This window comes from Fukomys damarensis, unplaced genomic scaffold (genome assembly GCF_012274545.1).
Source record: "Fukomys damarensis isolate Sample0158 unplaced genomic scaffold, DMR_v1.0_HiC HiC_scaffold_39, whole genome shotgun sequence".
Lineage (NCBI taxonomy): Eukaryota > Metazoa > Chordata > Mammalia > Rodentia > Bathyergidae > Fukomys > Fukomys damarensis.
In genome coordinates, this window is record NW_022900951.1 from 36,303,955 (window position 1) to 36,318,126 (window position 14,172).

Below are 14,172 nucleotides of genomic sequence, written 5' to 3' on the forward strand. Positions count from 1 at the left end.
GTTCTCCAACTTTATTCTTCTTTCTAAACTGTTTTGATAGTGATACATAAAGTTTTAGGATCACCTTGTCAATTTCTACAAGGAAATCCAGATGGAACATTGATAAGGTTTGAACTGCATCGATAGATCAGTATGGAAAAAGTTTCCATGTTAAAAATGTTGAGTCTACCAATCTATAAATGTCTATTTATTTAGACCGTATTTTCTTTCAGCAACATTTTTTAGTTTTCAGTGTATAAGTCTTACACTACTTTTGTTCAACTTACTTCTAAGTATTTACTTTTGGTCATATTATAAATATTTCTTTAATTTTATTTTCAATTTTTTGCTACTTGTATGTAGATATACAGATAATCTGTATACACTGATCTTATATTTTGTGACCTTGTTAAACTTGCTATTAATTCAAGTATTTTTTTGTAGAGTCCTTAATATTTTTCTCCATGAAGATCACATCTCTGCAAGAAGATAATTTTACATCTTCCTTTCAAACATCTATGCCTTGCATTTCTTTTTCTTATTGCATTGGCCAGCGCCTCCACTACAACATTAAGCAGAAAATGGTAAGAGTGGACAATCCTTGCTTTGTTCCTGATTTTTAGATTTCTACTGCTGCCCTTCAAATGATAACATTCTTAGTGTTTTTTAAAAAAATGATATGTACATAAAGAAAGAAGAGATGCTAGAAGAAATATTCAAAATATATGCCATTTCTAGTTCTGAGGCATCTTGGTTCATGTAGTACTTTCCATTGACAACACTTTCATGTACTGACATAGAAGTTTTTGCCTAGCCAGCTAGAAACAGTAGAATGAGAGGCCCTCAAATGCTAAATAAGTAACAGTACCCTTGAAAGCAAGTAGCACAAAGACCACCACCAATGAAAAGTGACCCCTTACCCAGCCGGTTTCATACTTGGATCCTGACAGCTCATCCTTCTGAAGTCCTCAGATAGGCCTTGCTATTTGAGACATTTAAGTGCAAAATTCTCTGGACTACAAATTCATGAGAAAAATTAGCTTTGGCATTTCCCTACTAGCACTCTCTTTAGACATCTAAACTATATTAACTTATTTCTCAGACCCCAAATTCCTCAAAAACATTATCATCAGATTACTGTAAAACTTCCATTTTTTTCCCTTTAGGAAACATATGAGTTCTAAAAATATGCTATTCCAAATATGACCATTAAGTTAATGTCATCTCAGAAAAGCAAAACAGTAAATCAAGAGTTTTCCAGGGCTAACTTCAGCCAGATAGAAAAGACTCTCAGTGAAACATTATAATAAAGATGTCAGCCACATGAAATATGTTGGATCCCATGCACCAGTTCATTTCTAATGCAATATTTAAAAATATTAATCTATTATAGAAGTCTACTTATAAATTAATATTACAAAGACTTCTAAATTAAGTTGCTGTTACAGCTATATTGTTTTGCTGTTTTGCTCTAATAATTGATTACAGTTCTAGAAAACAATTTTAAGGTTTGCTGCAAAAATAATCTTAATTAGGTAGGGGCATCATATTTACTATGGAAACACAGTGTGTAACAAATGCTAACAGCTGTTCAGAAGTATAACAGATGGTCATAAAAAACTTGGTTGTCAAAATTTGGCAGAGAGATAAATGTGTCATTTAACAATGTTTTATAACATTGTTGACTTACAGAGCAAACATTTATTCTGTAAAAGGAAAATTTCTACAAAAAATCAAGAAGACAGAATTATCTATCACTAAATAATATTGGCAAAATGCTTTTTATCTTAAAAATAAAACTATCAAAAACTTATCCATTGGGCCGGGGATTTAGCTTAGTGGTTCTGCTGCCTGCTTCGTAAGTGCAAGTTCCCGAGTTTGATCCCCGGTACCAAAAAAACAAAAACAAAACCAAAAACCAAAAACCAAAAAACAAAACCAGAAACAAAGAAACTTGTCCATCAACTGACCAACTCACTGATTTAATATATCATAAAAAAATCATACCACACCATAACACCAATTTTCAAAAAAGTCCTATGACTGTCCAGAAGAGTAACATTTCATTATTTTATATTAGATTGGTATAATTTGCAGTTAAACCTAAAGAATTAATTAACCCAGGGTAAAATCAGTTTTCCATACTCTACTGGGCTGAATTTTATCTCCTCAAAATTCACATCTACCCAGAAACTAAAAATGTGGCCTTATCTGGAAGTGGTGGTTTTCAATGTAATTAATTACAATGAGGTCATATGGATTAGGGCAGGTTCTAAATCCGATAGCTGGTGCCCTTCGAAGGCCATGTGAAGACACAGACACAAAACACAGAGGAAGAAACCGGAGTGACAGTGTCTATAATCCAAGGAACACCAAGAACAGTCAGGGACCACCAGGAGCTAGAAGAGGCAAATAAGGATTCTTCCCTGGGGTCACTGGAGGCTGCTGACTCCCTGATGTAGGACTTCCTAGCTTACAAGACTGTTGGAAAACATTTTTGGGTTTTTGTGGTTTTCTCCAGTATTGGGCTTTTGCACTGAGCTGTATTCCCTAGTCCTTTTTTAAAAATGTTCAATTTTGAGACAGGGTCTTGATAAGTCACTAAATTGCCCAGGCTGAGCTTGAATATGTGATCTTCCTGTCTCAGCCTCCCACTTGTGCTAGGATTACAGGTGTGTGCTACCACACCTGGCTAAATTTCTGTTGTTTTAAACTACTCAATTTGTGGCACTTTGGTTTGGCAGCCCAGGCAAACTAAACACCTACTAAAATCAATCAATTTCTCTATCATTTTGTTATTTAAAATTTTTTCTTAAATTGACTTTATTTTATTAGTACATTCACCTTAGGGAGTAGGTACATGTACTTAGTACATCTTAATTCTTCTTGAACCCAGAGCTTTCATACTGTGCTACATCCCCAGTCATTTACTATTTTTTATTTTGAGACAGGGTCTTGCTAAGCCACCATGCAGACCCTCTCAACATGGGCTTAAATGTAGACTGAAACAAGCCTCTGCCATGTCACCTTGTCTTGGAACCAGCTGACTATGGACTTAAACTTTACAAACTGTGAGCCAAAAGAAACCTTTCCTTCTTTAACTTGTGTGTGTTGAGTATTTTGTATCAGCCACAAGAAAATAACTAAAACATGTACCTTTTTGCTTTGGTAAGAAAAATACAACTTTTACAACAATTTAGGTTTCTTGGAGCCTTTAAATTACAAGTCCTTGATCTAAAAGAAAACAACAAAACCCAGCAAGTCTACTTAGCAATGACCTAAGCACTGACTATACTGAAATAAACAAAATCTCTAGACACTGCTACAGTATCTTCTAAATATCCCACTAACTAGTTCTCCTGGGCTTCTGTGGGAAAGTCACAATTATGAAAATTTTCAACAACATATGAAACAATTATACTGAGCACTAGGTATTTAAACAGCCAACGAAGGGCTGGGGATTTAGCTCAGTGGTGTTACCACCTGCCTCACAAGCGCAAGGTCCTGAGTTTGATCTCTGGTACCAGAGAAAGGCCAATACAAGTCAAAGTATAATTCAGTAGATGGGGAGGGGAGGAGGGGGTGAATGGAGGGCAGGGACAAGGGGAAAAAATGAGAACCAAGACCTGTCATGTAGAGGTACAAGATCCCAACAATGAATGTAACAGTACTGTATCCCTAAAATGTACCACTAAACTCAATTAAAGCTGAAAAAACAGTATAATTCAAATAACACATAACAATAACAATAATGTAGCTGCTGCTTTTGATAAAGATTGTGATAATGGAATGCTATTGAGCTATCCACAAAATAGAATGAATTTTAAGGGCTTTTTGGGGTCCAAGGAAAGCAAATAGTTCTTTAAAATAAATGTTTCTCAAACTACTTCAGATAAATTACACTAAAGAGGAGATAGAATTTCTTATCTTCTTGAATATATCTCTAAACTATATTTTCCAGCTTTCTTGCATCTAGGTTAGGCATGTAACTAATACTTGCCAATAAAATGTGGGCAAAAGTGATGTAGCCCATTTCCAGCATTGATCCTGAAAGGTTCTCCATGTTCTCTTCTCTTATGCTGGCTGGGTGCAAGGGATACGGCAGAAGATTCTAAGACACTGGAAGACAGCAGAGGCACACAATGGAAGAGGCCTGGGTCCCTGAATGACTCTGGAACTTCCCTTATCTACTGTCATTGGATTGTGAGCTGAGCAAGAAATAAGCTTTTATTCTGATATGAACTCCAATTTTAGAATTGCATGTTACAGCAGTTAGTCAACCCTAATCAACATATACAGCACTACATAAAAAAACCCAAACTAACTATGGAAATCTGATGACTACTTTAAAGTGACCAAAAAAGGAAAGGAAAAAGGAAATATGGAAAGAGGCAACCGTTAGAAACCTACAACTACACAGTGTGAAGTTGAAACATAACATTCTTAGCTTAGTTTTCCCCAAATTGGTCCTCATCCAAACAGGGCTCATCAGAACTGTGAATAAAAGATCTGTGCCCTAGTTAGTTTGAGAAAAGCTGTTAACAAAGGACTTCTCAGAGCTGTGGATATAATAATGCCCACGGTGAATCTGTATAAAGGGACTAAAGAATGTAGCATCTCCCTAACTTATTTAGTCAATAAACAGTTTAGCCAGTCAATTAAGATCTACTTCCCCTTGCCTCCAGGGCAACAATCATTGCTGCCTCAGAGCACACTCCGGAAAATTTTGCCTTGGTGGAATTTGTATCATATGGTGGATGAATCGCACCAATCAGTTCTAGGTACCCCAAAGCAAATACTGCTCTTTCATTTAGGAGGGTTTTTCTTGTAAAATGACCAACTTGTACACTCAAGAAAGTTTTCACTGCTGAAGTGTACCAGTTGTCTAAGGTATTTTATTTAAACTGTGACTGAACCGAACGCAGGGCAGACATAATTGATCAGCTTTTGTTTTTTCTCTGGATTGCAATCTGCTGTCAATGGATCGTGTCATATGATGGAATATACTCTTTTAAGCAAAGCACACTGAGTCTATGAAACCCACTGTTGTAAAACATGAAATCTGTGAATATGGTCAGACACACTATCTTATTTTCTCTCTTCTATACTTATGTTTAAGGCATGATGTTCCAAAACAATATTTAAAGTCAATAAAAAGCAATCACAGGGCTGGGGATTTAGCTCAGTGCTTCTGTCACCTGCCTTGCAAGCACAAGGTGCCGAGTTCAATCCCCGGTACCAAAAAGAAAAAAAAAGGCAATCACAGCTAAAATCAGTGGATTCTTCTAACAGAATAAAAATACAGTAGACCTTCAAGTTGCAACTGGCCCAACATACAAACAAGTTGGGTTAATTAGGTTAATGGAAGATTCATCTGTCTCTTGTTATCTATAGTGTGTACCCAGGTAAACATCCACAGCTCAACTGAATTGACTTACAACCTACTTGAGTTACAACCAGGTCTTGGAAGCAAGTCAAGGTTCATAAGTCAAGGGTCCACTGTATTTTGATAAATTATAGTTGTGCTGCACTCTTAAAAAGCTCATACATCACCTGCATGCATATATAATTTATGAACATATATATATTTTTTCCACTGTTCCTTCAATGGATGATTTTCCTGTATTTCTCATAGATATAAGGCAAGCGAAAAAGGATTGTTATAATGGACATCTGAGAATTAGCGTAAAGTAAAAAGTTATGCTAGGAAAAAATGGAAACAAAGTCTCTGTAAACAGGGAGGCATGGACGGGCTGAAGAGAGGGCCAGTGAATGGGGAAAAAATAAGAACCAAGATATATCATGGAAAGGTACAAGTTCCTAATGATGAATGCAACTGCATTGTACACCTAAAATGTACCAATAAACATAATGAAAAGAAGTGATGCTAAATACTCACCTCACCAAAACAAAACAAAACAAAACACAAACAAAAAAACCCCAAGACTTACATCTAGCAGTGTGTGAAGATGCTGATCCTGGAAAACACTGTGTAGAAAATCTAGGTCCTTTTCACTGCAGTCTGTGAGTGCGTGAATCTCTTCCAGGCTATCCAGCACCTGTGAGACTGCTCCTAAGGAACCAAACAGAAAAGAAACAGCTAGTACAGAAAGTCAACATTACACTAACCTTTATAATAGGTTAATCTTAATCTTACTCTTACGAACAGCGAGCTAACATCAGAGCTTTCAAGGCTAGTGTCTTTATTGAAAGCTAGGCTTAAGTGAGTTTCACGTCATTTAGGGAGAGTGAGTTTATGTTCTCAATAATGTATTTGTGTGCTCTTCATTTTTAAAACTAAGGTGAAGAATGCGTTCTTTGAATTTCAGAAATTCTAACTTGAACTGAGCAACTAGAAGATCTGGGTGCAGTAGGTTGTACATCAGAAAGACAGTCTGGATGTCAGGAGCCCAGGGTGTTTTGAAATATAGAAACCCAGGTGAGCCTTCTGCACTAGGGCATTCCTTCACGAACTGAGAGTACAGCCAGCTGTAAATTTGGGGGCCAAATCTTCAACTCGGAGTTCCTGCCACTTAAAATAAACCTTGGAGGACTTTTAAGGACCCAACTTTAGGACCCAATTAACAAAAATTCTAGTCCATTCCTTTCCTTTCCATCTTTACGCAGAAAGTCAAGAGAACAAAACTCATTTTCATTCTGTCAGGCCCTTCTTATTCAGAAGACAAAGATCAAAGCTAGGTATATTGACGGGCATGTGCAACTACCATCCTAAATTTCAACGCAATTAGTTTTTATAGGGCAAAGCACGTGGAAGTATTGTTGCTTCTTTATATTTCCTCTTATAATCAGGATACCTGGCAGGTTATTAGCAAGAAAGATTCTCACTGTGGAGTACCCAAGTCATTTAAACAGCCTTACAGAAAGGATGGGCCTATTTTACTCTGTAAACAATATACACTTTAATACTCCATAAAAAAAAGAGGCTAGCTTCAGAACAATTGTATACACCAGAGAAAGTTTAAGATTAAGTGCTTCACTGTACATTTAAACCTCTGGATTAGTGGTTCTCAACCACGAGCAATTTTGCTCCTCAAGGGGACATTTATCTTAAAAATTTGGAGAGCCAGGTATGATAGCACACACCTATAATCCCAACACTGGGAGGTTGAGGCAGGAGGATCATAAACTCAAGCTCATCACAGCCAACTTAGCAATTAGTGAAACCTTGTCTCAAACTTAAAAATTGGGTTCAATCACCAGTAACACACACGTGCACACACACACGTGTGTATGCACACACACCATACACAGACATGAAGTTTGCAGATACTGGTATTTTTTATTTTCACAGCATCAGGCAGAAGGTAGGGATACTGCTAAATATCCTATAGTGCCCAGGGCAACACTCCACAGCATAGAATTATCTGGCTCAAAATGTCAGTAGTGCTCAGACTGAAAAACCCTGTTTTAGATAAAGATAAAATTACCTTCTATTAACACTATGCTGTTTCTAATTCTTCTTGTCGTACATCTTATCTACCCTCGCATGGTTACTGGTAAGAATATAAACCAGCATTATTTTTTTCCAGAAAACAATCTGGTAAATAAATCAAACAGCCTTAAAAAGACTCATGTGCTTTGACTTAGTAATTTTACTTTAAAAAAGCCTACCTTCAGGAAAAAAATAGAAGATTTATGTATAATGACATTTATCATATAAAATAGAAGATACATCTAAGACAATGACACAGATGATAGGATATCCATATGATGGGATGTGCAGCTGAATGAAAATTGATTTTGAACAATTTTAAAGATCTAGGGAAATCCTTCGCATAGAAAATCCAACAAAGCATAATGCAGGACCACACATACTGTATATTCCCAAGTATGATAAGAATCAAATAAAAATACACACAAATTCAGAAAAACCCCAAGAATGAAATACACTGAGTAGTAGTTATCTTTATTTTATTAATACCTCATTCTGTTCTTGTCCATGTGTTGCAAGTTTTGTACAGTAGCAAAAAAAATATAGTTCTTTATAAGCTACCTTTTCTTGCAGCACTATTGTGTTGTTAAAGATTTGGTGCTTAAGCCATAAATCATGTGGGTATCCACATGTAATTTACTGTGGCTATTTTTGAAAATTTTACTTTTTATTTTGAAATGACTATAGACACACATGCATTTGTAAAAAACACAAGACAAGCATCTCCCATCCAAGGACTAACCAGCCCCGACCCTGCTTAGCTTCTGAGATCAGATGAGATCGGGCACGTGCAGGGTGGTATGGCCATAGACACCACAAATATCTAATACACCCTTATCTAGTCTCCTCCAGTAGTAACACATTGCAAAACTGTAGCATAACACCAAACCAGGATATTGTCGCTGATACAGTCAAGCTGTCGAATGTCCTCTCATCATAGGGATCCTTTATGTTGCTCTTTCATAGCCATCCTAATTTCCCTCTCATCATATCCTCTACTAACCCTGGCAACTACTAATCTGTTCTTCACTTCTGTGACTTTGTCATTTGAAGGATTTCATATAAATGAAATCATATTGTAGTATATAACATTTTGGTCTTTTTTTGCTTTTTGAGACAAAGACTCACTATGTATTCCAGGCTGGCCTTGAACTTGTGGCAATCCTTCTGTAACAGCCTTCCAAGCGCTGGGATCATAGGTGTATATCACCATGCCATTAGGCTTGGCTTTTTTCCCCCCAGCTTAATTCTCTGGAGATTTATCAAGGTTGTTTCATGTATTAACAGTGCATTCCTTTTTATTACTGGCTAGTCCATAGCATGGATGTGCCAGTTTATATGACCCACAGATGAAAATCTTTTGAAGTAACTAAGGATAATTTTAAATTTTGAATAATTACATCTGAAAGGCTATTATATTCTTTTACCAGAAACATTAAATGGATATTAAATGGGATAAAAAAGATGCAAAGCAGATATTAGTCCTCATCTCCCCTGCTGTTCCTGAAGAGGTAGTAATGTCATCTACTTCCTTCTACCTGCTCTTCTCAGGACTTTTCTTTTGTTTAAAGTTGCAGAAAAAAAAACCACCATGAAAATTAGTTCAAAGCCAACTCTGTGTTCATCCTCTGCATTCCTCCCTTGTTGGAAGCCTTGGAAAGCAAGAAGTATGGAGAAATTAGTCCCAAATGTCCCTCTGAATGCAGCACATCATTAATAGTAGGATTAAATGATACCAGGTTCATCACATTATTAAACCCAATTCTTATGAAACTCTTAGATTATGAAATTATAATAGAAATACTAATGACATGGGTTGTGGATATGTTTTTAAAAAGTCAACAGGTAATTCAAAAATCTAATTATTATTCTCACTCAGTTCTCTTAGTATAACCTTACCTAGTTTTTATTTTCTCTATTCAGCATCACTTGTGCTGACTTGTAATCCATGCAGCAGTTAATTAATAACATAGAATTACAATAAAAATAATCTTGTATTAAGTGAATATTAAGATGGCCAGGCTGATGACTGGAAATCAATGCTGGCTGTACCTGACCACAGATGGATCATCTGCCAGCGTGTGAACTCCCCACGGGCTCTGTGCCGTTCCTGTCCCATTGGCACACTCCACAGGTCACTTCCACGTGCACTTGCTTACTCTTTTCTTCTTAGCTGCGAGGTCCTTAAAGGCAGGTCTGTTTTATTCATTTTATGACACCCATAATGTATGCCCCGAATGAAGTTCTTAAGGAAACATACTAACAGCAGCTTCCAGTTCTTGAGTGTCTTATTATGAGCTGGGAACATCATCAGGCCCACACAGTAAGACAGAGGTTCAAGGGGTCTAGGAAGATTACAGCTAGGGAGTGGTGGAGCCATTTATTGCACTAATTGGCTGTGTTAAGAATCAGGGAGAGGGTTTCAGTAAGAGCTATGGTTAATGTGTAGACACGGAAGCTGGAAACTTGAACAAAGCCCTGTTGGGTCAGACCATAAGCAGAACCTTTACTGGATGTTCCTACTTTTTGCCAGGTACTAGGCAGGGGCTTCAGTAAAAACAAAGACATGATCCTTGGCTACCAGGAAGGGGCTCTTATGCGGGCATGTTTAGTAGTCATACTATATCCTGAAGTAAATGGTACAGCAGAAGTGAAAACCAAGTGGGCCTAGAGAGGAGCTGGGTTGCCTCTAAGAGGAGGTAGATGAGCAGGGATTCACTGTTTTCACCCAGGGGTGCTCTATGCCGATGGGCCCACTGGATAGATGCTTTTGCTGGAAGGAACCAGGGCATGTGAATGCCTTCATTTCCAGGTGGCTCTACTAAACCTCTGTGATCTGTCATCTCTTCTAAACTGACTTATAGCTTTTTTTTTTTATCTGTACTGGGCATTGAACTCAGGACCTTGCGTTTGCCAGGCAGGTGTGTTTATAGTTTTATCTTGGACTAAAAGGTGATTAAGTTAGTGGGTTCTCAATCAAGAAAGGAAGTATTTCTCTAGTTGAATTCAAGTTACCTATTTCCAGCTCTGAAAAGTGACCCTAATTTTAGTTTTTGTAATTACGTAGGAAAATTAGTTTTCATTCCATTTCTCCTTCATCTTTTCAAATCAAATAAACACGTATTTTTGGCCTCATCTTGAAATGTTTTTTCACTGGTGACTATTTGAACACCTTTCTTAACACCTCTTCCAGTTCTATTACTTCTTTCTTTCTGTGTGACTACCAGAACCACAGAACACACTCTTGGTCTGCAGTTCAGTACCAAGCCTGCCTAAAAGTTCCATAGTTTTCAATTCATTATAAAATATAAATAGGCATAAGACATCGCTGGAGGTTTTCCATTGCTATTTGTTTCAGATTTTAAACACTGGCAGTAATGATAGTACAGCACACACATACATACATAATATATAATACTGTAGTTTAAACTGTTACTGGTATTCATTTTGTAGATCAATATCATTATGTATGAAAGAACAATTCATTTTTCTCAAACATTGAGAAGGATGCTTTTTCCATAAAGCCACTGAATAAGCTTGTAACTCTCTTTTTAAATTTTGTTTTGCTTTTAAGATGGCCTTGTTATGTAGGTCAGGCTGGCCTCAAACTTGTGGTGACTTCCTGCCTCAGTCTCCTGAGTGCTGGGATTACAGGCGTGTGCTACCACACCTGGCTTGCAACTATTTTCCCAAAAAAAAAAATTAATAAACAGTACATAAGTCTATTCAATGGTAAGACTGTAGGTAGCTATTCAGTTTGTGTTCTATCCTGGGTTGTACTTTGTAGAGTGCTTTGTAAAAAAAGACACTTCATGAAGAGATACTTGGTGAAAGTGTTTTTTTTTTTGTTTTGTGGTACCGGGGATCGAACTTGGGTCCTTGTGCTTGCCAGGCAGGCCACCGAACCGCTGAGCTAAATCCCTGGCCCATGAAAGTGGTTTTCTGAAGCAAATTCTGAAGAATTGAAAGTATCAGAACAAAGCCACAGAAAAGAATTTGTCATATTTTACAGTACTGTTTTCTTAAAGTCAGAATGAAAATTACTTTAACGCTAATATTTATATAACAGGATAAAATTTCCAGAGTACTTTTTCACTTACTACTTTACATGACTCCACAATAAACCTGTCTTGGGTCAAGTGTTCTTCTATCCAGAAAACTCTGTAGGGTTAAATGATCTGTCCAGAGACCACAGCAATAATCAGGAAACTGAATCCGAGAACCTAGGTCTCTGACTCCTACTTTGGTACTCCCAGACTGGCCTCCTTAAAGCCATCTTTTACTCTCAGCAATGCACTGGAGTAATCTGCACTTGGTAATGGTGCCCGCTGTCTGTTTGCTCTTTAATTTTACTACATACAATTTTTTTTCTAGCTTTTGGCCCGAACTTTTTTATTGGTCATCTTATTTTCAAATGACTACTTCTGTATTACTTCTGTAAGTACGTCCTGCCTTCAGAATAGTATTTGACTTACATGTTTTGCATAGTCCATTTGGTAATCAAGTTTGTACATAACAATAAGGTTAAATTTGTACATCAGATTAAAATCGTATATTTTAACTTTGAACATTCCTGCTTTTTCAAAGAATCTCATTGATATAAACAAATTTTTAAAAAAGTTTTCAGTCAGTATTATAAAATAATACTTTTAAAAGCATAAATATGTCAATTGTTTTAAAAATATTTTCTAAGCTATTTAAAAAAGAGGAACATGCTTCTAAGGTCAATAAAAGCCTCATGTCTAGGACAGTTTCATTAGGAGAGTGGAAAAGTCTCATGAAAAAGTTGACTGAGTAAAAATAACCTGAAAAGAGGACAGAAAATAAACAGTAGAATGTTTAAATTTAAAAAGTTCTTAGTTTCAAAGTAGGTTGAGCCACTTAAAACTTTCCCCCTATATTTTACTATGAAAAATCTCAAACATGTAGAAAGATTGAAAGAACAGTAACTAACTGTATCTAGATCTTCCAGTTGTTAACAGCTTGCTGTTTTGCTCTCTCACATGGCCATCCAGCTATCCATGATCACTTCACCCCATTTGCATTCATGTCACAGGAAATGACAGAGTGGCTAATATCAGCTACTTCAGCCTCAAACACTTCCGCAAAGATTTCAATCCTTCTTCCTTTCACTCAGGTAAAATGTAGACGGAGAGAAGCACAAATCTCAAGTGTACCATGAAATGAGTTTTGATGCATCTATGTTTTCTTGGAGGTTAATTTAATAAATATTTGTGTTCATTTCTTAAATTATATTTACAGTTATGAAGCCTCGTATCACTAGCAAATCTAGCATCTGAATCTAGTCTAGCTTCTCCTTAATAGTAATCAACAACCTCTCTTTCCTTTGCTATTACTGACCTATTAACCTAACACTGTATCACTACATACACATTCTTATCCAAAGCCTCTCCTACACTTATCTTAGCCAAAAGGCTGAGAAGTGATACCCAAAGCCTCTCCTATGCAAGCACAATTACATTTAAAAAATGTTGTTTACAAAGCTATATTATATTAAATTAAAATTATCAATTTAAGTACATGCTGTCATAACTCCAAAAAGCTCCCTCTTGTCCCTTTGTAGTTAATTCCTTTCCCCATCTCCACCCCTAGTCAACAGCTTTTATTCCCACTCACAGAGCAAATTCTGATTTTCAGTCAAGTTATAAACAATGGTGAACCTTACAATGGAAAATGTATTTTGTTTTGTTTTGTTTTTGTTTTTGTTTTTTTTTTGGTACCAGGGATCGAACTCGGGGTCCTTGTGCTTGCAAGGCAGGCGGCAGAACCACTGAGCTAAATCCATGGCTGGAAAATGTATTTTGAACTTAAGGATCCACACTATATCCTATTTAAATTACCAAGATTTAACACATGGTGATAAATGTTTTAGCTTCTTTATATATAAATTATGATACAGACACTTCAAAGTTTATTAGTTTAAGGAAATAAACTCTATGCATTTTGTCAGAATGTAGATGCTATAATTTTAATGCCATTTTGCTTATTAAAATAGTCTTTCAAATAGCAACATCTTTGAGTACAATTTTTCAGAGTATTTTAATAATATTCTGCTGGCTGTTAAGTGCCTGTGATGGTTAAGCTTGATTATATCAACTTGACTGGCTTGAGAAACACCCGAGGGGATTGGTGGAGTATATTCCTTGGGGTGTCTGGGTGGGTCATGAAGGTGTAACCCTGGGTACTACATGTGATACCTGATCCCCTCTTCTCTGGCCCTGTTCTACTTTGCTTCCTGGCCACCAAGAACTAAGCAGCTTTGCTCAGCCACACTCTCCTGCCATAATGTTTCAGCCTTGGCATCTGCTAACCATGAATTGAATCCCCCTAAATCATAAGCCAAATTAAAACTCTCTTCCTTTAAGTTGTGGGTGTCAGGTATTGTGTCCCAGTAACAGGAAAGCTGACTAGTACGGTGGTTATTTGTTTTTTTGTTTTGTTTTGTTTTTTGAGACAGGGATTCACTGTGTAGTTCAGACTTATCTGGAACTCACTGTGTAGCCCAGGATGGTCTCGAACTCACAGCAATCCTCCTGCCTCAGCCTCCCAGTGCTGGGAATACAGGCGTGTGCCACCACGCCCGGCTACAGTGCTTAATTATGTAAAGCTTTACAACTAAGTAAAAGCACTCCAAGATGCTCATTTCCAAATGACAAGTCTGGCAGATGAGAGGGAAGAGAGAGAGAAAGAAAGAAAAAGAGGGGAGGGAGGGAGGGGAA

General features: G+C 36.9%; 1 protein-coding gene across 3 annotated transcripts in view; it reads right to left on the reverse strand.

Moving 5' to 3' along the window:
• Cask (calcium/calmodulin dependent serine protein kinase) overlaps positions 1-14,172 on the reverse strand; it is a 290,329-nt gene that overhangs the window by 77,129 nt on the left and 199,028 nt on the right. For all 3 annotated transcript variants that reach the window (XM_010610602.2, XM_010610601.2, XM_010610600.2), the window contains exon 11: positions 5,931-6,052. In XM_010610602.2, coding sequence (XP_010608904.1) covers positions 5,931-6,052 — 122 coding nt within the window. The remainder of the gene's footprint in view (positions 1-5,930; positions 6,053-14,172) is intronic.